The following is a 26011-nucleotide window of genomic DNA, read 5'->3' as shown; positions in this document are numbered from 1 at the left end:
TACCGATTCGATGTGAGACTTTGTCAGTGAAAGTTCAAAAAGAAATGCTGTTGTTTGAAAATGGAGGAACACGTAATTTTTTGCAAGAAGCGAATAATTTTTTAATGGCTATTAAGCCTACTAGTGCAGAATCTGAACGTGCTTTCTCTGCGGCCAGATTTTTTGCAACAAAAATAAGAAGTCGTCTGGGCGATGAAATGTTGGAAGTGCTCTGCTCCCTCAAAACATATTTTAAAAATAATCAAAAATAATTACATATGTATATTATATCTATAAAAATAACGACCTCTTTATAATTTAATAACCAAATATGTATAATATTATAATATTAAATACGTATAAATATTAAAAAACCAAAGAATTTTTTTTGTAATTTAATAAATAGTTTTTTCTAAACGTACTTGGGTGTGTTATAAATTTTCTTAAAATTTTACTAAAATAATTTGTTAAAATCTTTAAAGAACATGTATTTAAAAATCCGGGGATAGGTAAACGTAATCCCGAAATATAAAAAAAAAAAAAAAAAAAAGCAAGTTAACTTATTTTTTTAATGCTGCACATTCCCACTTTTGAGAATCATGTCAAAAAACGGCCCACGGAATCCTAAAGTGAAAGTGAAAGAGATATATAACATGAAACAGACTTTTCAGGGTGGAATATGGGGATGTAATTATTACAAACCTCTATGTCTCAGCAATATATTTATAATCAATCAATATAGCTACATATTAACTCAAAAAAGGTGTTTAAAACAGTTGGTCACATTTTTTTTAATGGAAGAAGCAAAAATAGAAAATTTTCAGCAGGGTATACCAATTTTCAGCGCAATAGTGGTCAGTTTTGGGTGAAAATGCAAAAAAAACCCAAAGACGATGTAAAAGCACAATAATGTTATAAATAACAATAAAAATAATTTTAATTTGCAGAAAACATAAACAAAACTATTTTTTTACACATAGATTTATATGACAAGCAGTTAGAAACTTACTTTTTAAATCCATGAAAATTGGATTTTTTGTTCAAAACCAAATTGTGTTTATCGTAGATTATTAAACTATAATATAAAGTTAAAAAATCAAAAGAGAAAGTTGCTAAAAATGCAATTTCAATTCCGAAAATTTTACAAACCCTTTGCCAGAAAATGATGACATTTTCACCATAATTTTCGAAAGGAGAAAGTACTTTTTTCAATAAAAGCGCCAATTTACAATACTAAAAACAATTTTAACTTATCTTTAACTCGTCTAGACGTCTACAACTAGTTAAAGACGTGTTTAAGACGGCTTTTCAACACTTCATTAAGACATCTTCCGACAACCAGTTTAAGCCATCTTTAATATGTGTTAAATAAGGCAACTTTAAGACGTTTTAAATAAGACGACTTACAGTGTTTCATTTGAGACCAATTAAAGACAACTTTAAAACCAATTTCAAAACGTCTTCAATTTGTCTTCAATTTGGAATCCATTTTTAAGTGGTAAAAATATTCGAAAAATTTAAAAAATTCATCTGTTTTAAATATATTTTTTCATAATGAATATTTACAACTTTTAACAGCTCTTTATTGGGGATAACTTTTCTCTTAATCATATATTAACTAAAAACATTGTAATTTTTAGGAATGCTAATTTTGCTAAAAAAAACTAGTTCGACATAAACTAGTAACTTGTTTATATATTTGAAATTCAGGGCAAATCTATACAAATTATAATATTTAAACTTTTAATCTTTCGAATTTTATAAAGGAAAGTTCTTAAATTGCGCTTTCAATTCCAGACAGGTTTAACGAGAAAGGCAACGAAGTTTTTCCTTGGTGCGCTCGGCCTGATTTAAATCCTATTGAGCATGTATTGGCTGTATTGTATGCAACATGTATTGAGCATGCATTATAGCTTGATTGACGGAAAACTTGCCCTAAATAAAATAACTTCAGTTTAAAATCTTAAACAATAGTTGTCAGAGATTTTTGCGGAATTGCCAAAGTATTATTTCATCAAAATAATTGAATCACTGCCTCGTCGCAATCATTTATGCATAAAAGCAAAAGGAGGCTATGTTAATAATTAATTTTTTTGTATAAAGAACTTAATTTCCGGTTTTTGTTAAACCAGTCTATATATATATATATATATATATATATATATATATATATATATATATATATATATATATACCATTGATTTTGAGACCTATATTTTTATACGATTCTTAATCAGCATAAAATTCTCCCATCAGAATTAATCATAAAATTAGGGGGGGGGGGGGGGAGAGAAAGTCGGGTATCGCCTATACATAGACACACATACACACACATTAACACCTGTTTTATACACAATAGTAGCTGCAAATGAAATTTTTTTTTTTTTTTTTAGTATTTAAATATGAATATTCTAACATCAGAAGATGTTGACTCAATAACTGCTGCATCAAACAATGTCACATTAATGGTTTCATTTCTAAATGAAAAAGGCTTGGGAATTTTAAATTTGTTTGACAATTTAGGAAGAACAATGCTGCACCTTGTTATTGGTGGCAGCGGCAATGTAGCCTGTGTTCAATTATTATTAGAAAAAAGAGGTATATAAAAAAAATGCATTAATTGTTTTATCACCTAAGTAAAGTATATCATCACAGACTTAAGAACATCTTTAAATCATCACATAAAGTTGATTTTAGTTTTATAATATAGAGGGTTTTAAAAATAAAAAACCATACACACACATGGGAATGTTCAGTATTTAAAGTGCACAAGCTTTATCTTTATGCTATGCTTTATTGTCAATCTTGTCATTCCTTACAGGTTTATATTCATAGGCTTCATAATAGATAAGTATTCATACTAAAATGAATACTTATCTGCACTTGATCTGGTCAATCATCAATAGTAATCATAATATAATCTGAAATTCAAATATGAATTTTAGATTAATTTACTCAAATAAAACTTCCACAGAATCTGTTTTAGGGAAGGCTTGTAATAAAAATGGACTTCAAATACCTTTTCAGCTTCTGTTCAAATTCTTTTTCAGCTAGAAATATTCTTAGAACTGATCTTGTAGTAGTCTTTAGAAAAATACTTTCACAGTCAATGAAAATAGGATCTTTATATTTGTTTAAATCTTTTCTTTAATTATATGGGATAACATTTCAATTTGCAAAGCTTCTTAGTTTTATTACCCTCAATGACTAAATGATACAAAAACTGTGGCAAATCAATATTCTTCTTTTTATAAGATAAACTTTCAATACTGAAATGTCTTAAAACTTTTTGGCTTTGTTGGTATATTTTCAACTTTTAAAAATATCCAATGAAGTAGTTCTATTCAGTATTCACTACTCAAGTATTCTTCAGGAATACCAAGACTTTTATGCTCTAACTTTTCAGACACCGAAACTGAACTATTATCCCAGTTCTCAGTATCACTATCAGAGAAATTTTAAAATTCAATTTAAACTGCAGCTGCTGTTGAGAGATTTCATGTGAGCCTTTGATTATCCAATATTGTTCATTTAAAGTGTGGTTCAAACAGAATAAAAAGTCTTAATGAATTCAATAGCCATAACAATCACAATTAAAAAACAAGACAGAAATTAAATATACATCACAAAAGATTTATTGATAAACTTTTAAAAAGCTTTTTTTTAAATTAACTCTCATCTGGCTGCATAAGTACAAATGATATAATACAAGGATATTTTTCTATAACCTCAGATAAATTGCATTTTATGATAAGTTAAATAAATAAACAAGTTTAAATTGGTTTATATTATTTGAGAAAATGAATTTTCTAATATATGTACATTTTTTTGAAATGGTATATATTTTTTAGCTGATCCTAATGCAGTTTCTGGAATTGATGACCAGTGTTCAGTAAGAAAAATTTTTTTTTTGATGAAGTATCCAGGATTCAATTTGAAAAGAAATTTTATGCATGTGTATGAAATTGTCATGTAATCCTAAAAGAAAATTTTGTTTTTATATACTAAATTTTACATAACTTTTAATATTTTTCTATAAGCAAATAACAAAATTTTTTATTTAAGTTTGTCAAAAGGTGTGTGGAATGTACTTACATAGAGTTTCAGTATTACTTCACATTATCTAAAATTTGAGCTGATATTTTATTTTTATGAATATTATTGAAATTTGATGCTTCTAAAAATGTAGAGTATGATAAGTTTCAATTTATCATAACCTAACCTTTTCAGATTTTTAGTGTAAAACTATTTCACTTAGTCACTAATTTAAAATAAAAATTGTAGAAAAATGCAAGTGATACGAATATCTGATTTTTGAATCATTTCAGGAGATGGAATTAAGTACTAAGTCATTTTAAGACTGTTAAAAATATTAATCTGTTCTCTATTATCTCGATTTATTAGGTTCATGTATTTGGTGTTGGATAATTTACTTAATTTATAAAGTAAAATTTGCAAAGTCAGTATGATTTATGCAAACTATATCTTCCTAACTTGACAAAACACAAGGATGGTTAAAAAACACAATTTTTCTGGTTCAAGTGTAGAACAGTAAAAGATGTTTTTAAGCAGTCTGACTAAGTAAAATAATTTGTTCTAGATTTTATAAAATAAGATTTAATAAAATCAAATTTTATTAAAAGATAGCATCATCTGGTAGTGACTATTCAGTTTTGCAACCTTACTATCAGCTAAACACTAATATTTAAATCCTAAAACTCTAATTTATTTAGATATAGATTGTTTTTTTGTATATATTCCACGATCACCCAATCCAAAACATCTCTTAATTACTTTTTTTCATCTGAGCCTACTTTTTCTAAGTTTTAAATAAAAAAATGTTATCAAAAATTAAATTGTAATATCAGTCTCTATTCTATAGCCAAAATCAACAATTTGCAACATAAAGTTTCCTAATTTCTTTACAGTTAAATAAAAGCCTTTAAACAATAATTTTGCTACTCTTTTTTCTAACATTTGTATACTTAGACTCCTCTTCATTATGCTGCTAGAGCTGGTAATCTTGGATGTATAGATGCTTTGTTGAAGCATGGTGGTAACATTGACATGAGAAATAGCAAGGGCAAGCTTGCCATTGAACTTGCTGAAGATAATGGCTCAACAGCGTGCATTGAATATCTTAAAGATATGTATGGTATGTTTCAGCTTTTAATATCTATGAGAGAATTATAGTATAAGAATGTGTTTCCTTATTACTCATTTTAATGAAGGTTCTATGCTAGAAGTGCAATCTAAAACCTTATTGCCAGAATCCTATCAAGTCTTTTTTTTTTGGTTGCCATATTTTACCTTATTCAGTTGTACTTTTACTACCATTTTGACAATAAATGTAATTTTGTACATTGCAAACGTTTTTAAAATTTCAATGCTAATATTTTGTTATAGCACTCTAATTTATAGCACTCTAAGTTTCTTATTCGATTGGAGTTAACAAATCATCAGAAAAAGAATATTAAAAATGTGTGAAAATGCTTTCTAATGACCCTATTTTGTTTTTTGATTTTTTAAAGTTTTGAACTTTTATAATTGTAATATTATAACTATTTTTATTTTAGCACGTCGTGAGAAAGAGGAAGAACTTAAAAAAGCAGAAGGTAGAATAAACTTAGGTTTTTAATACTGGTCTTTAACACAATTTTTTATATTTACTTAGAGTTGTCTTAAATCAATTCAAAGTAATATAAAATATTGTTTCAAAGTAACTGAAAATCAAGATCAACTTTAATTTTTGTCACATCACAGTTTGAATTATGTGGTATTCTTTTTTATATATTTTTTGTCAAGTGCAATTGAAAGAGATTTGGTGTCATATTTTTCATAATCTGACTAATACTTAATTCTTCAAGCTCTTCAATGGTTTACACATTGATTCAGATGAAGATATCAATGCCAATTGTGTTTCTTTATTGTAAACTCACAACTTCTTATGCTAACTAACTTTAGAAAGAATTTGAATCGCTTTGATTAGAAATTTTACAAAAAAGCTTTTTTTCATCACTTAAATTAATGATCCAATTAAATATGTCATCTAATTAACAAGACTTTAAAAAATCTGTTTGTTTTGTAAAATAGGGTTACTCATAGACTAACAGCTAATCTCTAATGATCCTCAATGGAGTTGTTAAGTAAATTTGTTATCTGATCATTTTTATATCTTAGTTGTTGACCCTTATACTTATAACTATTTTGTTTATGCCAATGGTCTCCAACATTTAAGAACCTAAAGCAAAGAATTAAGAGGCAAATGTGTCAAATATATGTTAAATTTATAATCAATATTTGGATACCGTAGAGATTCAATTAAAGTTTGTCATGAATTTCAATATCCAAAGCATACTCGTTAAGCTCCTATTTCTTTTTAAAAAATCATTAAAAAGATCCTATTATTACTTTTAAGAAATGGGTTTGATAGACCACATTCTTAAAGAATGTGGACATTATGTTGGAGACCACAGAATACCACCCACTGTTAAAAATGGCTTTTTTTTCTAAATCATAGTATTAAAAGTTACAACTATACTTTATATATCAAATAATATAAGTTGCATTATTCTAGTTAAAAGTATTATTTGCCATTGTTATAACATTCTTTAACAGCTCTTTATCGTTCTGTTAACAATTGTGATTTCAATGGTGCAAAGCAGGCTCTGGATAGCATGAAATCATCATGCACAATAGTAAATGAATACTGTTATGATGGAAATGAGACCTTGCTTAACAAGTAAGTTAGGAGAAATCTAATTGCTTTAGTTTGAAACTATGAAAATACTGTGTTTTTGGTTTGATAAATACTTAGTTTCTTAAGTCTTTTATTATTTAGAAAATTCCTTACTATCGAGCATTTAAAGTTCTTTATTATCGTATTATCTTATTAAATTTCTTTAATTAATGTTTTGTGTCATTTTAAACAATTTCACTGAATCTGAAATTATTTATTCAGTATGCAGAATATCAAGTGCAACTTGTTTGAACTGTTATTCTTTAAGTTCATTAATCAGGTATCATTTTAACATTTCATCTGTGTTGATGGTCCCTAAATCAGAAAACTTTTCTGAGCATAGGCCAGGAAAAGGTCTACAATAGAACCAAGTACCATTCTTAGCTGATGAATTCACCAACTGTATCATTAGGTCTAACTTAATATGCAGAGAAGGAAGTATTATATTTTGATTGCTACCTTTGGTTTAATATTAGCATTTCTTTTAATAACTGTCACCTCATCTTTTTCAGTTAATGGTGCTGAGTATTTTTTTTCCAAATTACTAATGAAACATGAAAATTTAGTGAAACCTCCATGTTATCAAAGCAGATACCACCCTGCAAAGGTTGGAAGTAATTTTGATCATAGTGTTGCTTGATTGCATTACATTATTATTTTTTGTTTTTTGCATATTCTACTTGATAAAATAAAAAAAAAACTTATAAGGTCTCAAACTTGTAACAGTTTCACATGTTTGAAAAAAGCACTAGCGCAAGTCAAAACCATTAATCTGGAACTATATTAAAACTGGAAATTGCATAACCTATTACTCATTAGTGTATTTTTTTTGACAAAAATATCAAGGAGTTATAAAAGCTTTGACTCACATAATAAAAAAGGTCTGAATGTTTTTTGAAAGTTTACCATTCCCATGTATAATATTGTCACAATGAGTCAGTAGGGTGTCTCATAAAAGCAATATGGTTCTTTTAATGACATTACTATGGAAATTAACATATGGATAAACTGTTTTTGTCTCATAAAATCCATATAGCATTATCCATATCATTAGAGATTAACCACATTAATAAACTAAGATAAATATGTGGTTAAGCAACTTTTGTCTCATAAACAGTAAAGATTTTTGGCAAAATTAGAAAAAAGGAGCATTTTTTGTGGAACTTCGTTGTTAAATTAACAGCATCAAGCAAGCAGCTGTTATTTTAAATTCTGTATCACTCATCTGTTACAGCATAAAATTTTTATTTAGTTATTGTGCATGTAGTTTTGCTTAAATTTGATGAATTGGTGGAGACCATCAACAACAGATCGCTTCATCGGCTGAGACTTTTTCGAGATTGATAAGACCCAGTGGAAAACCTAAGTGATTTTAAATTAATTGAGTTGTACCAATTTCCTCAACAACAGATAGAACTTTGGATCCAAGAATACCAAGTTTTTCTCTAAAGATCTACTTTCAGAAATGATGCTTTGTCACTGCAATTTGTGATTTTAATTGAACTGAAGTACTTGGCACATGGAAATGCACTGGAGAAGCTTAGCTGAATTATTTGGTGTTAGCAAAGCTTCTGTTGGTCATTGTGTGAAGCAATTTATAGAGACTATTTGTGAAAGTTAAGAATAGATGAATTACCTTTTTAACTGAAGAAACAGCATTAGACAAATTAATTGAGGGCTTCTTCAAAATTGCACAATTTCCAAACTGTATTGCGGCTATTGTTGGTTTATTGATTGGAATAAAGAAGCCACATTTGAATGAGCATGTTTATGTGAGCTGGAAAGGCATCCATAGATTAAACTTGTTGATTGAATCTAATACTAAGTTAATAATTTTGTATGCTAACTCTAAATTTCCAGGAGCAGCAAACAACAGCTTTGTGTACATTAAATTGAAATTATATGATGCAATCAAATCTAAGCATGTTGCCAAAGTATTGATAGTGGGTGATTCAGGATTTAGGTTGTAAAATCATATGATTACACCATATTTAGAGTCAACAAGTGAACACATAAATTGGTTTAATAGGGCATAAAGGTTAACCAGATGAGTTGTTGAGCGTTACCTTGGGGTATTTAAGAGCAGGTTCAGATGTCTTGATGTCACTGATGGAACACTTTGTCTTTGTCCAGTTTTTGCATCCAAAGTAATTTTATGATGTTGCGTTTTGCATAATGGTGCATTAGTTAACGTCCTATTGCCAAAACTTGATGTTACTATACCTAATCTTGAAGGTAATGATAATTTAGAAGTGCAGTTACCAAAAGATGGATTACGTACTAGGGATCACATTGCCCAAATGTTCAGTATCTAAATAGTAACTTTTAAAAATTTGCATTAATAATTGTTTTGTGAACAGTTGTTTTGGACATTCACTTTTATGCTTGATAAGTTCTTTACAATACAATAATAAATTTTAGAATTTTCTTTTGAAGTTAAAATAAGAAAAACATTAACAAACAGCTTCACACTTTGTTGCAAATGTTAATTGCACAAAATGTTTTCATCACCTTAAGAGTTGTATTACATGTTTAAAAATGTAAACCAAATTTTTGTTTAGACAATTACACATACAAATGTCAATCCATGGTAGACTTGTTTGAATTAAGCCTTTCATAATACTCTGCTTTACCACCATTTATTTCAGCTGATACTATTGATATTGTTATACCATCTACATAAACAGAGCTTTAGCAATATTAACGGTAACTACTGAAATTTGAGGAAAAAAAATTTTTAGGATAGTACTTTTTTCACTAAAATATCATGCAAAAGGAGGATAAATATATTTTTGATCATTTAATATTGTTTATCGCTGAGGTCAGTATTCACTTTTAAATCAAGAGCTTACTTTACACTCATATTTAAAGGAAAGGTTTTATTCAAATTGTCTTTAACTTTTTTGAATTTCCTGTAAAACATTTGACATTTTTTAAAAATGAACTTCTTGCAGAGACTAAAAATAGAGCAACAATGTTCAATACCTAGTTCTTTTGTTTTTCTCTTTTGCTTCGTTCCATGGACTACCCATTGTTTATGGGGTTTTCTAGAACTAAACTGGCTTCTTTTATTGGTCAAAAGATTTTCTTGAAGTAATTGATATTCTTTTTCTATAAATGAATCATAATTTCTACCATATTCTTCTAGTTTTTCCTTCACTTTTAAATAAATGTAGCTAAAGTAGTCATTATTTATGTTCCCTTTGCTAATTTCTTCAGTTTTATTTGATTTCGTTAAGTAAATCTTTCTATAATCCTAATTTATCCACTCCTAATTTATGTATATTTGGGATAAGATTTATTCTTTTTATTATCATTGTTTTTAAGATTCGCCAAGTTAATAAAATCATTAATATATATCAGAAACATTTTTGAGTACTTTATATAATTTTCACTTTACACTGTTTAACATTTTATGTTATTATTTCTTTGACAATTATCACATTAATTTTTCTATAATGTTTAAGTAAATAATGTTATTTGTATTATGCAGGACTTGTATTATCAAATATGTAGTACTTATCGAATAATAAATCATTATTTAAAATTAAAAATAAATATTCTAACAAGCTTGTAAGTAGCATATGATGATAAAACTATGTTACTTGAAAATATTTGATATACTAAAACAAGTTATACAAGTAAAAAAAATCAAATTCAAGAAATACAAATGTCGATAATTTCATAAAAACCTTGTTTTCCACCATTTTCATTTGTTTTAATATAATAAACTACTGTTAAAAAATGGCGCAAAACAAGGTTTTTATGGATTCATTTGTATTTCTTTAATAACTCCCTATACTGCAGGTGTCTGCAACAATCCCTTGACATTCTAAAATTAAAAGTGTTAATTAACTGAAAAAAAAATATCTCCTTGGAACTCGGTGGAACATTTTTTCAGCTGATATTTAAAACAAAAAAGTATGCATATATTTTATACTATTTTAGAAAATTCTAATTTGAACAAAAAAAAATCAGATTGCAATTTTTTTTTTCAATGTATTTAAAATATATAAAGTTAAAAGATTATTTTAAAAGTAAATAAAGACTTTTATTTAGATTAAAAAGTCTCTATTTTTACTCAATGAAAATCTCTCATTTTTCAGATTTCTTTGAAAATATTAAAATTTTTAACTTTTTATAACCATAAAATACAAAATGCAAGTTTCATGAAAAAGGTGTTTTTACTTTTTAAATAGATAATCATTGTAATTTATCATTATCAAAAAAAGGGCACATTATTTACAAAAAAGTTATGAGGGGTTTATTGCCATTTTTTTGTTGTTTTGAGTCACTGTGTGCCGTCGACAAGTATCTCCAGCATGCTCTTTGTCCCTTTCAGATTTTGTTGACACTTTCTCAGCACCTGCCCAGTAATTAGCACATCACCATCCATTATAAAATGACTTAAATTCTAAATTGCTTACAGCTGAAAAAGTTATAAAGGTATATAAATATGATTGGCATTTTCATGCCTGTAAACAGGTTTTTGCTCGAATCCAATATAATTAAAACACTTTATTATTATGACACATTGCTTGAATTGCCAGAAAATTTTTTTTTTTGCTGTTGTTATTCCAAAAGTATGTTATTAATGTGCTTATGCTTTTAATGATGCTAAATTTAATTTTTACAATGTTGTTGGAATTAATGATATGGCTAAATGTTTTTCCAGAAACAAAATATGTTTAAAAATATAGATATTTCTAATATTTTTAACATGTTGCTAAAATAACCACATTGCTTTTATGAGACATTCTACAGAATTTTTATCCTCAGTATAAATATTCTCTAGGTTGATAATCAAGAAAGTCAATTTTGGATTTACCACTACAAAATCATTCAAAAGCACTTCTAACTTGACCAAAGTATATAAAACATATAAATAAAGCCTGTGTTATATCCTCAATTGTTATAAGTTGTTGCTAATTTTTAAACTATTTTATTTCATCAAAACTACTTTTTTATCTTACTTGGATAACATGTTTCAAACATATTTTTTCTATTTAGTTCATTATGCTTGTATATGTTGAAGGACTTTCAGAATTCTAAAGTAAATTTAAAATTTTAAAAATTTTTACAGTGCAGTTCGTCTTGGTAAAAGAAATATTGTCATGTTGTTGATACATAATAAAGCTGATGGGCTGCAGCGTAATAAAGAGACTCGTGAAACATCTCTGTATATTGCATGCTGCAATGGGCATTCTGATATTGTAGAACTTCTTGTGCAAGAGTTTCCTAAACTTCTTGATATGCCATGTGATAAAGAACAAATATATCCACTTCATGCAGCAATACTGTATTGCAAAGAACCAATTGTAGAGTATTTATTGACTTTAAGAAATGGCATAAGAGAGGAAAAGGCTGATCAAGTTAAGAAGAAAAAGAACAGAAGTTTAAATGATTCCTCGGGTAAATTTTTAAAATTTTAAACCATTAATAGTAAAAATAATTGCACATAGAATTAATATGCTTATCTTATCTATGGACATTATTCTAAGGTTTAACAAAAGAAATTTTCCAATAATTATACTTATATTACTATTATACAAAAGTATTGAACTTAAATTGAAAATATTAATTTGCTTTTTTAATGAACTTGTAGCTCTTTCACTGCAATCAAACAACTACTTTGTTAATATTAATCAGCCCATGGCATCTGGATTAAAACCTCTTCACTTAGCAGTTAGCCAAAAAAATAAAAATATTCTATTAATGCTTCTGGCTTGCAAACCGTTTATACAGGACATGTGAGTTATTGATTTTAACAAAGATGATTCTTTTTAACTAATAACCTAAAATATTTGAGATTGTCTGATTTTTTTTTAAATTTAGTTAGGTTTTTTTTGAGGTTTAACAACTTTTTTAAAATTGCAATATTTGTCATTAATCTCCCTATTAACTAAAAGAATACATTCATCTCAAAAGTATATATATAGTAAATATTTAACTTAAAGAATACATTCATCTCAAAAATATATATAGTAAATATTTAACTAAAAGAATAAATTCATCTCAAAAATATATATAGTAAATAAACAAAGTTTCTATTTCTATTTTGTATCAATACAAATTGTAACTGTAATCAATGTTAATGTTTTTAATTTAATTAAAAAGTGCTATAATTATAATATAATTATTACTGTTTATTTAGTCTTATTCTGAGGCATTACGGCAAAGAGTGCTTCATATGGGATATATCCCAACCTCGAATCTGTTTTTTTGCACATTGGAAATAAATTCCCAACCTGTAGCTCATTCAATTATTTTGAAAGAGACTTGTGATAACCTAGAGCATATATTTTACATAAAATTAAATCAATGATCATAGTTGGTTGCTCTACTGAGTAGCTTAAATGCACAAATTTTGTGTTTTTTGTATGATTGGGACATCAAAGGAAACAATTGCAGATAAACTAAATACCTATTAAGAAAAGAGTCTTGGTTGGACCTCAAAAAACAAAAGTTCATGAAAGACTATGTGTACAAGCCACATTAAATAAATTGGATTCACAACAACGTACAACAGTTTTGTTAGAAAGCATAAAGCGCACATTAATGTAACTCTAGTTCAAAATCTAAATGAGGCATTAAAAAATTTAGGATGCAATATGTCAAACAGGAAAAAAGGTTCCACAAAGATACTGAAAAAATTTTGGAAAATGGACCTAGCTGAATTTTGCCTCTTTATAGAGACAGGCCAATAACTTAATAAAAAGGCCAGATAATCAAAAAAACTCTGCAAATACTAAAATTTAAAAGAAAAAAAAAAAAAAACACTTAAAAATGCAAGAAATTTTTTATTAGATTCTCATCTATTCTTATCTATAAATAAAGGAACTTGTTTATTGTTTAATACCTATACATGAATAATAAACCAAATTTATTGCAATAAAGTAAAAGAGAGAAATTTTAAAGATGAGGCCATTTTAGAAAGAATAGAGTTCATTTTTATGATTTTCTCAAAAAATTAATAAAAGTTGATTATACTTACTGTAGCATATACATTGTTGGACTGTGTTGATATCAGATTTTATTAAAAAACAATCTTACTCAAATCAAAGTAAGATTGTTTTGTATTTTTATTATTCTGTCTGACATTTGATTAACAAAAGTTGTACCTTTACACTTATCAGAAATTTTTTGAGTTTCCTGTCTAAAACTTTACATTTCTTTTTTTTGTGTGTGTGTGTGTTAAGCATGAAAATTTTAATCCCTTTTTTGTTTTATTCATGTTTTATTCACTTTATTCTGATTTTAGTTTTTCATGGTTTTAGAGAGGTCGAAAAGTATCCAAACTGCTTAATCTTGGATAGTAAATTCAAAACTAAAACACCTTTACATCTTGCTCTGGAGAATGGATGTGTAGAAATTGCAGAACTCTTGCTGGAAAATGGTGCAGATTATAATATTCCTTTTATGGACTCAGATATAAGTTGCACGCCTCTGCAATACATATGTAGAAATGAAAAGATTGAGCTGTTGGAACTTTTGTTGAAGCACAAAGCAGAAGACTACAATGGAATTTCTTTAAAAGAAGCTATGGAAAATGATAGAGACAAGGTTGTCAATCTGCTGCTTAGCAATGGTAACAATCTATTTTTTTATGTTTCATTTCACTGAACTTGGTAATAGTAATTATTGTCAAATATAATAACTACTCATCTAGGAATTCAAATTAAAAATTGAAAAAAAACTATTAATTGTAAAAAATACAAATTAATGTTATAAGTTAAACTTAAAAATTAAAAAATGTAATCTAAAATTGATCATTGCAATTAAATAAATAAAAATTGTTTCAATTCTTACAAATAAAGGGGAAATTTAAAGTACAAAAAAATGTTTTGCATACTGCACCACTTTACTTCTTGTTTGTATTAAAATTAACTTATGTTCAATCCTTACAGTAGGATTTAGTCCCATTTTAAGCAAGTACAACAGATCCTAGGGTTACTATTGGTTTTTGTAAATTTTTCAAGTAATTTACTTACTTGAAAACTTTGGTTAGTTAAAAAAAAAAAAAACATTTAAATTTTATTCACTGCAAAGTTTTGTTACCATTTGGCAAGTTTTACAGCTGATTTTAAAGCTAAAAGTATAAAAAACTCTTCAGGAGTGTTTTTGAATTCTTTTTTTTTTTTTATTAAATAAATCAAATTTTATTATGTTACATTAGGTAACTCAATTTTTTAATTATTTGAGTTTAAGCAAACTATTTCTAGGTATTTTTGTATACATTTGCTATTATTATGATTGATTTTTACACCAAACTTCTATATATTTAATAAGTTCTATGTTTTTAAAAGAGTTTCTCTTATAGGTATTCTTCTAAACATAGAAGGGACACTTAAACTCACTTCTAATGATTTTGAAGATAAACTTACTCCTATATCAATATATTGGAAGAAACGCTTTATCAGTTACTTAAAAGAGAAATGGATATTAGCTGCACCATTAAATATACATTCTAACTTGAATAATGGAATAAATAATGAGTTGCTTAGTCAACTCATTACTGATGTAAACTTATCAGATAATAATCTCGAATCTGTTCCCTTTTTACTCTTTCAGTTACCCTCTTTGAAGAAGTTAAATCTGTCTAACAACAAACTTGCTGAATTACCTTGCTCAACTAAAGAATATACATTCTCACAAATATCAAGAGATAAAAATTTCACTTGTCTTAGTTTAGAAGAGTTGGAGCTTCAGCATAATGAACTGACAGTTCTTCCAGATTACATTTTTCAAATGTACAATTTGCTGTCTATTAACTGCAGTCATAATAAGGTACATAAATTGCCATTTGAAATGTGGCTTTCAGAATCATTACAAGTGTTGATACTTCATCATAACTGCTTAAGTCAATTGCCTGTGTTAGTAACTAATGAGAATTTCGAAAGGTGATTGTTATTTTGCTTTAAAAATACCAAAAAACAAATATCTTGTTTTAAAAACAATTATAATTTTGCTTTTACTGTTTTTATGTTGGATTTTGTTATAAAAAATCTTTTTTTGATTAAAAAAAATTTTATCTTATAAAATTATGAAATATTATTTCTTTTATACCATTTTAGGAAAAAAAACAATGAAAAAGTGGCTGATGGAGTTGACGATCGCTTATTCAGATTTCAACTTGCCAAAGAGATATTTCTTTACAGCAGAAAACTAATTTGGGAAGATGTTTTTATTAACATTCAAACTAAACAACCTAACTCTGGCTTAATTCAGCTTGATTTATCACATAATAAGTTTTTTGAAGTACCTGATGGAATTGCATGTCTTGCACCAAACTTATTTGATCTTAATTTAAGTCATAATGAAATTTCAGATATCAGTTATATATCTGCATTCCCAAAACATATAAGTCATTTAAAACTTGCTAAGAATAACATTGAGAAGTTGGATTTTTCTGAAATACAAAAGCAAAATATCAACTGTTATGCGTACCTTGAAAATACATATTCAACATTTGAAAAAGGCATCTGTCAACATCGACAGCACACTCAGCTTGTAGACTTAGTTTATCTTGACATTTCAGGAAACAAACTATCTTCAATCAATTTTTTTACATCATTTAATCATAACGATAAGATTTCTCAAACACATTTGTTTTGTGAAAACTTATCATCACTTAATATTTCAAATACTTTGCTAAAATGTTTACCTGATGGCATAGAAAACTTGGGAAAACTCAATTCATTATTTTTTACTCAAAATTCTAATATAGATGATTTGTTGCTTGAATTACTTAATTATATGACTTATGATGATAATATGATTCTTCCACAACTTTCTCAAAGTATTAAGGCTGGCTGTGAAAGAAACTTAAACATTAAATCCCTACAGAGGGCTGAAGAAGCCAAAGAATTTTTTCCCAACATCAAGCTGATGTTAGTTGGTCCTCAAAAAGTTGGAAAAACAACGCTTCTTAATTCACTTCGGAAAGAGGGAAAAGGGAGCTATCAACAAATGAATTATCTTGGACATTACTATGATAGGGTCAAAGGTATGTTTGAAAAAATATGTTTCATTTGTTTTATTTGTAACATTTTTTTAAAAAAAGTATAATTTTTTTAAAAAAAGTATAATCACAAAAAAGCTGAATTTTTAAAAGTTTTTTTTGCTTTTTATTATATTTTTCTGTTTTACTCAGTTATAAAAGAGATTTATAATAAATTTTGTTCTATTTAATTTAATCAAAAAAGATATTAACAAGTTGCCAAATAAAGCTTTTGTAATAAGTATTTATAAAGCAGGTTTTTCAATTTAAGTTCTGTGGTGTTTAACAAGTTACTTCTATTTTCTGTTGTGAAAATTTAGCTCTGCGATGTTTAATGAGTGGCAATGAAAATAGTTTGTAGCGCAAATAAATAAACAAATAGTCTAAAATTGTAATAATATTAAAAAAAAACAAACAGGTTTATTACATTAACAATGATATTTCTTGTTTAATTCTTTTTTTTTTTTTTAATTTTACTCATGTATTTGGTGTGTTGGAGTGAAAAAGAACAGCTACTTGTTTAAAATGTTATTTCTTATAACCTTACAGGCAGCAGTGTTAGTACTAATACCTTAGCTACTGTTGGGGTTGATGTCTCTGATTGGACATATACATATGAGAAGAAGAGTGTAAAGTTTAGCACTTGGGACTTTGCTGGGGAGGTAACTTTGATTTAACTGCATATGTATAAAAATATTCTCAACAACATAATCTGGAAAATATATAATACTGAAAAACTGATCAAATTTTTCCTTGATCAACTAGCAAAATAGTCATTATGCATATTAAGATTTGTCCTGAAAAATTATGAGCTGAACCTTATAAAGGCAAATAAAATTTTGCTTCAAATCCTAATAAGTTGAATTAAATAAAACCCAACAAGAAAAAAAAAACAGCTCTTTAAAGTTTTTGTTGGATCTTAACTCATCAGCAAAGTTCATTTTTACTTCATTTTTATGTCAAGGTAAGAAAATGTTGATAAGTAAGTTGTTTTTAAATTAAACATTTGTTACTATTTTTCTTTTTATGATACCAACTGAGAAAATGATAAATTAGAGTCCATTGATTGTACAATGTATCTGATGGTGGTAGCTCTTGATTGGCATTATACCTTACTGGAAATGTTATCCATTTGGATGCTCTCACTTAATGCCAAAAACACGATACCTTAAAAAACTGCTTTACTGGTTAACTTATTGCCATCAAACTGTAAACATTTTAAAGATATGCACAAAGTATAAGTTTATATGGAAAATGACATTAACAAGTGTAAAGTTTCTCATTGCAATTTTATTGGTTGGAAAAGTAAAACATAAACAGACTGCTCATTAATCTGTTATCCTCGTTTATGTATTCTTTGCAAATTAAAGAGGTACTTATAGGTGTTCACATATCAGACCGATTGTCTTCACATACCGATTGTCAATGTCTTATTTTTTCCTAATATTTTTTGTTGTTGTGCTCTTTGTGATGTTTTTGCTTTAGTTCTCTTTTTGTTCTTTCACTATTTTGGAGTCTTTCACTATTTTGGAGTCTTTCACTATTTTGGAGTTGCTGTAACTGAATTTTTAAGCAATTACATGCTACATAAAATCTCAACTAACACCAAATTTGACAATTGATATTTTTAACCCTAAGGTAATTCTATTACATTAGCTCCACTGAAACTGTCTTCAAATTTAAGATCATTCATATCTTCTTAAAAATTCAACATGGACTTCTTGTTGACAAAGTTCATCTAAGGGAAAAAAAAGTCTAGATGAGACTATACTTCTATCTTTGCTATGAAACGAATCTTAGAGATCTATTTTCAGGTCAAAAATAGAAAATTGCCCTTTTTGGAGTATTTTCATCATTCACAATAATGAATGAATTTGTGCAATTTTCTTTAATTTTGATGTCACATTGGCAGATGACTTGAGTATTCCCTAACATTTTCAAGCAAATCTGCTGTCATAAGTTTTTGCAGTTCCATCAAACTCCATAAGTTTTACAATTCAGAGAAATGAAGTCAAATAACTGAAATCAATAAAGTTCTTCACATAACTAAAGTCACCAGAAATAAAAATTAAACTATTTTTTTTTTTCTATTTTAAAGCTTCAGTCATTGTGAAAGATTCATTGAAAAAGCAAACAAAAAAATAACTGTCACCTGAAGAGAAACTCAAAAAAACAAGTTTTGTGCTATTGCAGCATAAATTGATTTAAAAGGAATCAATTCTTCTGTCCCAAAACTGTCTGTTCTGACAGGTGAGTTATCTGTCAATTTCCTGTTTGTGTTGATTATGGATAATCTGCACAACCTAATAATCCAGATAGCCCACCAAATACTTAAAAGAAGCTTGCATGGATTATCAATATTCAATTCAATTTTTTTATATTATTATTTTTTATTTAAATATGCACATTGCATAATTAAATTAGTAGGATCTCTTCATCATCACCACCTTTAAGAATAATTGCAATTGGTTGTCAATGGTTTCTTTGTTGCTAGTGATATCAGTTAAAAATTATCATGCAAGTAAATTGTAATTTTTCCATATCAAAGGACTTTTGATCTTTTCAAAGAGTGTACTCCAAGTACAAGGTTCAGAATTATCATCAGAAAACACTAATGGTATGAAAATAAGAAAAAAGGCAAGCATAGCTATGTCTGATTTAATTGGTAATACATATATATTTTTTTAATAAATATACTATAGCATTATCTTAATATTATAAATAATGTTTTCTTATAAAAAGTAATAATCTATAATAATATTACATTATTAGCAATAAAATTAATAGTATTAATAAATAACACAATCATAATATTTTATTTCCAGGGAAAAGAAGATTTTATGCCATTTTTTGACAAAGCTAACTGCAAATGCTCTGTTTTTTTCTGTAATGAATCAAATATTCCAGGATGTGAAAGAAAAGTTCAAATCAACTCTACATGTAAAAAATCAACAAGGATTTCCTTGATGGAGTTAAAATTTATTCAAGCGCAGAGAATAAAAGTTGGGAAGAAAGCTCAAAGTGCAAAGGGTTGAAAGATTATAAAGAGATTACAAGGAAGCAAAAGGCAATAGAGCAAAGTAGTAAGAAAGAACAGTATCTGTAGAAGGTTAAAGAAAGGGAGATGTTAAATTGGAACCATTTTAAAAGAAGATATGAGTTTTTGGAAAAATGTAACAACAAGGAAGGGTATTAGAGGGTATAACAAGGAAGGGTATGCAAACATGGAGCAGAGAGAGATGAGCTAAAAAAAAAGTTAAATTAATTGTTAAGTTTCTAGTATCAGTTTACTTCCCTATGTGGTTCCAAATCAAAGTGAAGCATAGTTGGATAGAGGGACCACAACATATCTTGAACTAACTCACTCTCATCAAATTTCAAGATGAAAATGTACAGAAAATCATTCAAAAAGTATGTGAGATTTTCAGCATGGTATTCTCATTCTAAAATCTTATTGCAAACATTACTCAACCAAAACAAGATTGAAAGGGCATTTGCTGTTAATAAAATTCTTGAAATTAGAAAACATCAGAAAATGGGAAGCCTAGCTCCCAGAGCATACAAGTTTCTTAATTTAAATTCAACCACATTGACCAACCTTATAACATGGAAAGAAGCTTATAAACCCATCTTAAACTGTCAAATGAATGAATGGTAAGAAATCCTACAGTGACATGGTAGTTCCAAGTTCTCTGTTTACACACATGGAGTTGAGAGGGCTGTTAAGGAGGTAAAATCAGCTTTTTTTAGGTAACTGCAGACTCTGAAACAGTCTTTGGTTTTGAGAAAAGAGATGGTTTTATCCAAACAAGAGCAGAAAATAGAGCAATAATGTTTCTTTTTGATAACAAGAAGAGCCTCTATTCATTTTAGCATTCATTTCAGTCTTCTTTAGTGCCTATAATAGAATAAATTATGGAGATAGAAAAATGAGTTTAATTTTTGTTTGTTAAATTTTATAACCTTGATATTGTATTGTAGAATAAGCATTTATCAAACCTGGCACTTATACATGAAGTATGAAGTGGAGCTTATGCACCACTCCAAATTTTCCAAAAAAATCCATATTTATTAACATCTAATCTGGTGAAAGAAAAGTTGTTTTTTGTATCATGGGATACTCTTTCACATTTTATATTGTTCCTCCTCCCCAATTGAGTTAGTATTTGCAAAATTTAAGGTCTATTTTTGCAAATGTTGCTTTGATTTTAATAAATTTATATATCCCCATCCTTAATGTGTAGACCTAAAGACAAACAAATTGGAAAAGTACAGGATGCCCTAAAGTACATGAAACATTACAGTTTGGCTGCAAATAAATAAAACATGTTATTAAAAAAGCTGTATCACATGCAAGTATCATAATATCAAAAATATACTATAGTATAAATTGTATAGAAACATGCTCAATGAAAAATCAAAAGCAATAATTTGAAACTTAAACATCGGAATTAACACAAAATTTCTTTCCTGAAAATCAATCTTCTGAAAACTATTTGTTGAAAATCTAAAGTTTCAACAAATCAAAAAGAATCATTGCTACAATAAAGTAATCATAAATATCAACCAGCTACTTGATATATAGTTAGCAGCCAATTAAATGTAATGTAATACGCAAAACATTACTGAAAAAGAGATAAAAAAACTATATAAACAATTTAGAAATATAGAAAACTTTATAAAAATCGACCCTGGGGGAAAGGTGCCTATGATGGCATACGTAACTTGAATACTTCACTCACTTATTGTATGAAAACCTTAAAAAATCATTTTTTAACATGGTGTATTCCCTCTAACATGTAGAATAATACCCTTAGAGTTTTTAACCATTTTTTGCCTTTTTTTATAAGTTATTACCAATAAAATAAATACAAGTATGCCATCATAGGAAACCAGCTGCTTCTATGATGGTACATTTTAAATAAATTAGGCAAAGTAGAAAATGACACCATGATTTCTGACTACAAATCCATGGCTTTTTAGAGTAAGAAAGCAAATCAAGTTCATCAAAATTTAAACATACTGCATTAAGTTTAAAATCAACTTTGTTGTTACTTGCTTTATTCTTACTGCATTATTTTTCTTCCACTATCTTTCTTTTTGCTTTTCTAATCAAATTTTTCTTTCCCTTATTATCTTTTTCTTTCGCTATGTCTTTTAGTTCTTTGGTATCTGGTGTAGTATTCAGAGATCTAATTTTTCCACGTAATTGTACCCTTTTTAATTCAGTTTTACAAGTTGCTAAAGACACTGGAGATAACTTCTGTATACTAGATCTTACCCTTAAAGGTATATATTCTAGTTTTGGTAAAAGTATAAACAGCAATGGCTGGCATAGCACTTTTTAAATATCAATTGTTTTAAAGACCAGTTAATTGAAAAAGTGTCACAACACTACCTGGATGTTGTCCTTTACCATGCCTAAAACTCTTGATCAAAATATACTTGAAATGGAGTGAAAAATCCAATATCAAGTGGTTTAACATGATGTGTACAGTGTGCTAGAAAACAAAATAGCACAATGCCATCTTCTTTTGTATATCCCAAAACTGTCAAGCTTTTATGAGTTTTGTTGCTATCTAACAGAAGATTTTTGTTGTTTTTTGTAGCATTAGAGTAGTAGACAAAATGTTCCAAGTAATTTTTTTTCAAGGAAAAATAACTATTGGTCACACAATTGTTCCAAATACATTTGTTTCTATACTTTATTAACAATTCAAGTTTTACGTTATGAACCAAATATAGTTCTTTAGAATTAATGCTTTTATAATGTAAAGAATACATGTTTAGCAATGAACAGATGTAATATTTTTAAAAGAGACATTTAAAATGATTTTAACATGTATTTTATTTATATTTAGCACAACTACAGTGTGACTCATCACTTTTTTCTGTGTCAAGAAGCAGTTTATTTGCTTGTATGGCAGTTAACTAATGAGCCCCACAACAAAATGGGAACTCTCAAAACATGGCTTCACATGATTCAGGTTTTTACTCTTAAATAAACAGTTTTTTTTTTAGTTAAAAATGTTTCTGAATTTAATTCTGGAATTTTATTTTTAGAAAAAGGTTTAAAAAGGTGTGCCCCTTTAATCAAAGATATATATTAAAACAAATTATTATTATTAAGACATACTTGAATTGAATGTATATGTATTGTACTTATATGCACATACAGAGTATATGTACATGGAGAGTATACATTAGAAGCAATTTGACCTAAACCCCATATAATTTATCATTTAACCTAAACCCAATCTTTTAGTTAATTTTTAGTTACAGACAAATGTGGTGAGCAAATCAAACAAAATCCAATTTTTATTGAATTTTGAGTTTTATGTATATCAAGTTCCTGAAAGTGTCAAGTTCTTTAAAATTATATAGGAAAGCTTTTTTTGGCTCATCAGTTTCAATATTGGTAGTTGATAAAGAGCCTCTTCATTATGGCTTCTAAGAATAACAAGTTTAGGATAATACAGCTATTCACGAAAGTTTAAACGATTGCACAATTTTTATCAAGTATGTTTGGTTTTTGTTTAATAAAGAAAAACTGTAAAATGATATTTTTTTTATTTATTAAAGAAAAAGTAATTAGCTTTAAAATGAATATGAACATGTTATAAAAATTTTAATATTTAGTTAGAAAAAAGCTATTACAAAAAATCTTATAGGAAAAATAAGAAGCACAAAAGTTTAAACGAATTGCAACATTCGAACAAAAACTGAAAAAAAAAGCCAAATTAATATTTGAAGTGTCCTCCTTTGTTTTTATAGCAAAGATAAACTCGTTTATGCATTGATTCAACTAATTTCATGCACATCACGCAAGGTACCTTCAGCCAGTACTCATTCAAAAGTTGCTTTAAATGCTGAGTTGATTGAATTTCATGGTATGTCAGTTGATTGTCGATCCAAGACCAAATATTTCGAATATTTTCCAAACCTCCACCGCCTTGTCGACGATGTTGCAAAAACATGTCTGAACATTCCTCAGTTGCAAATCTTTTGACATAGATTCTTCCCTTGCGGTTTACAACTTGAAAGTTAGCTTCATCACTCCAAATAACTTTTGCCCACTGTTCTACAGACCAGTCCAGCCTTTCTTTGGACCACACTCGTCGTTTACGTTTATCCATGATTGAAAGAATAGGTTTTTTAGCAGCTATGTACGTTCCAATACCTTTGTCCAACAATGTTCGTCTCACGAGCTCTCTGCTAACTTTTGGATTATTTTTTGACTCATTAAAGATTTGTGCTAGCTTTTTGTAGCTGAGTCTGGGGTTTTCTCTGCTCATTCTGAATATACCATTTTTGTCATGGTTGCTGAGTTTGGATGGTCTCCCAGTACGCTGCATGTCGGAGATGTCCTTGGTAAGTTCCCAGGTTTTGATGGTTTTTCTTACGCAATATTCAGAAATGTTAAGTATTTTGCCTGTTTGAACGTTTGTGTGATTTTTGTCCGCGCCATACCAATAACTTGCCATTTGATGTCACTAGAAACTGATTTTCGACCCATTTGCACGCAATTGAAATTAATTTGAAATTCACAATAATTTAAGTTGATTTTTAATGAATTAAAAGCTGCCTGATGATGTTGTGATGAATTTTTTGATTGAAAAACTACTCAATTATTTGCTAATTAATTGATAAATTCGCTGTGAAAAAAAATTTCGCAGCGGGTTTATCAATTAATTAGCAAATAATTGATCCTAAATAAAATCGTTTAAACTTTTGTGAAACCTCTTTATTTGTATCACCTACCTTTTAATGAAATTTCTGAGTAAATGGTAATGAGTCAAAACCTACTTTTTTTTATTCTATTATCAAACAACCTATTTACCAAATTGGAAAAATATTTATTTTGATATCTATTTCCATTAGATTTTTATTCAAGAAAAACCGAAGATTAGATTTGAAAATTCTGCAATCGTTTAAACTTTCGTGAATAGCTGTATATTTGTTATTATTTATGGTGTATTGATAAAGAATTTGAATATATCCTCATAAAAGACTCAGCAGAATTACAAGCAAACAGTTCCTCATTTCTCATATTTTTAGAAGAAAATTTCTAAATGCCTTAATAAAAAAAAAAACTTTTAATGGATGCTTAGGTATCAAAACCTCATAAAGCAAATGTAACATTACTTGGCTTAGGATTTGCTAGACAACTGATTTTAATGTCACATTACAAGTACTTTTTTTTAAAACATTTTAAATATTTTAGTGAACCTTATTATACTAAAGTAGTAAGTTATATAAAATTGACTGCAACTCATCTTTTCATGCAACTGTAGCAATAAATAAACCTCTCCAACTCATTCCTTCAAACTATTTTCAAAATTGAGTTTAAAAATCTAAGTCTTATTTAATGACACATTTCAAGTATAGAATAGAAGCATTAATATACTTTTTGGACACTTTTAAGTTTATTTTTGAAGCACGCTTTTTTTTTTTGTCTTTTATTTTTGAAGCACACTGATTCTTTTTTTTGTCTTTTTTATCTGTTGTAAATGTTATAAATGCTCTTGATAAATTCAAAATAACTTTTAAGCAATAATTTAAAAAAAAAAAAAAAGAAATTATTTGATCTATAGTTGAAATAAGGGAGCTAGAATCAGAATTTATTTTTTTATTAAAAAAAAAAAAGAAATTATTTGATCTATAGTTGAAATAAGGGAGCTAGAATCAGAATTTCCTTGAAGAGAAATATTTTAAATATGCTTGCATTGAAAAAAATAAATATTTTTGTATCACATATCTATTTAATTTTCATATAAAGTTTGAACAAATTAAATTTCTAAAAAAAAAAAAAATTCTGTATGAAAAAAATTAAATCAAGAAAGCATTAACAGGATTCTAATGAAGAATTACAATTTTGTTTGCTAAATTTTCAGTAATGAAAATTTGAGTGCTCTACAGGAGTAAATTTGAAAAGTTTTTTTCCCATAGATATAACTTGAATGGTCACAGTTTTAAGTTATTTTTGTAATGAAAAATGGTTGTATATAAGAATTTTTTTTTTAAAAAAAAAAGCGCTTTTATAAATAAGAAATAAATTTTATATTGAGCTCTCTATAAATATGTAATTTTCAGAAAGTTCAATTTTTTTAAAGTCAGTTTTTTCAGAATAACTGTTTTTTCAGTAGATGATGAAAGCAAATTTTGCTATTAATTTTTTATTAGTTCATGTGGTTTGTAGTGCAATAACAATAAAAAAGACTATAAAATTTTTTTAAACACCATTTATTTTCTATATTGTTAACTATGAATATAAAAACTAGTTAATTTGTAAA

The 26011-nt window shown here is 27.4% G+C and overlaps 1 protein-coding gene and 1 pseudogene across 5 annotated transcripts in view; both read left to right on the top strand.

The window, feature by feature from the left end:
• The first annotated feature begins 2310 nt into the window (after nucleotides 1-2310).
• Nucleotides 2311-26011, top strand: part of LOC145200419 (leucine-rich repeat serine/threonine-protein kinase 1-like) — a 49986-nt gene continuing 26285 nt past the window's right edge. For 2 of the 5 annotated variants that reach the window (XM_090083619.1, XM_090083617.1), the window contains exons 1-12: nucleotides 2314-2577; nucleotides 3831-3871; nucleotides 4969-5134; nucleotides 5556-5594; nucleotides 6598-6721; nucleotides 11802-12130; nucleotides 12324-12468; nucleotides 13996-14306; nucleotides 15039-15618; nucleotides 15793-16724; nucleotides 17268-17380; nucleotides 22580-22705. In XM_090083619.1, coding sequence (XP_089939745.1) covers nucleotides 2382-2577; nucleotides 3831-3871; nucleotides 4969-5134; nucleotides 5556-5594; nucleotides 6598-6721; nucleotides 11802-12130; nucleotides 12324-12468; nucleotides 13996-14306; nucleotides 15039-15618; nucleotides 15793-16724; nucleotides 17268-17380; nucleotides 22580-22705 — 3102 coding nt within the window. In that variant the 5' untranslated portion in view covers nucleotides 2314-2381. Of the gene's footprint in view, nucleotides 2578-3830; nucleotides 3872-4968; nucleotides 5135-5555; nucleotides 5595-6597; nucleotides 6722-11801; nucleotides 12131-12323; nucleotides 12469-13995; nucleotides 14307-15038; nucleotides 15619-15792; nucleotides 16725-17267; nucleotides 17381-22579; nucleotides 22706-26011 lie in introns of those variants that run through there. The other 3 variants (XM_090083621.1, XM_090083620.1, XM_090083622.1) reach the window with 3 other exon arrangements.
• Nucleotides 17973-20722, top strand: LOC149890799 (uncharacterized; annotated as a pseudogene).

The sequence above is a fragment of the Hydra viridissima genome, unplaced genomic scaffold (genome assembly GCF_058129835.1).
Source record: "Hydra viridissima isolate aposymbiotic clone 2 unplaced genomic scaffold, HvirCarnegie_v1 scaffold_3, whole genome shotgun sequence".
NCBI classification, from domain to species: domain Eukaryota; kingdom Metazoa; phylum Cnidaria; class Hydrozoa; order Anthoathecata; family Hydridae; genus Hydra; species Hydra viridissima.
Note: the sequence above shows the minus strand (reverse complement) of the source record. Positions and strands in the feature narration are given on the sequence as shown.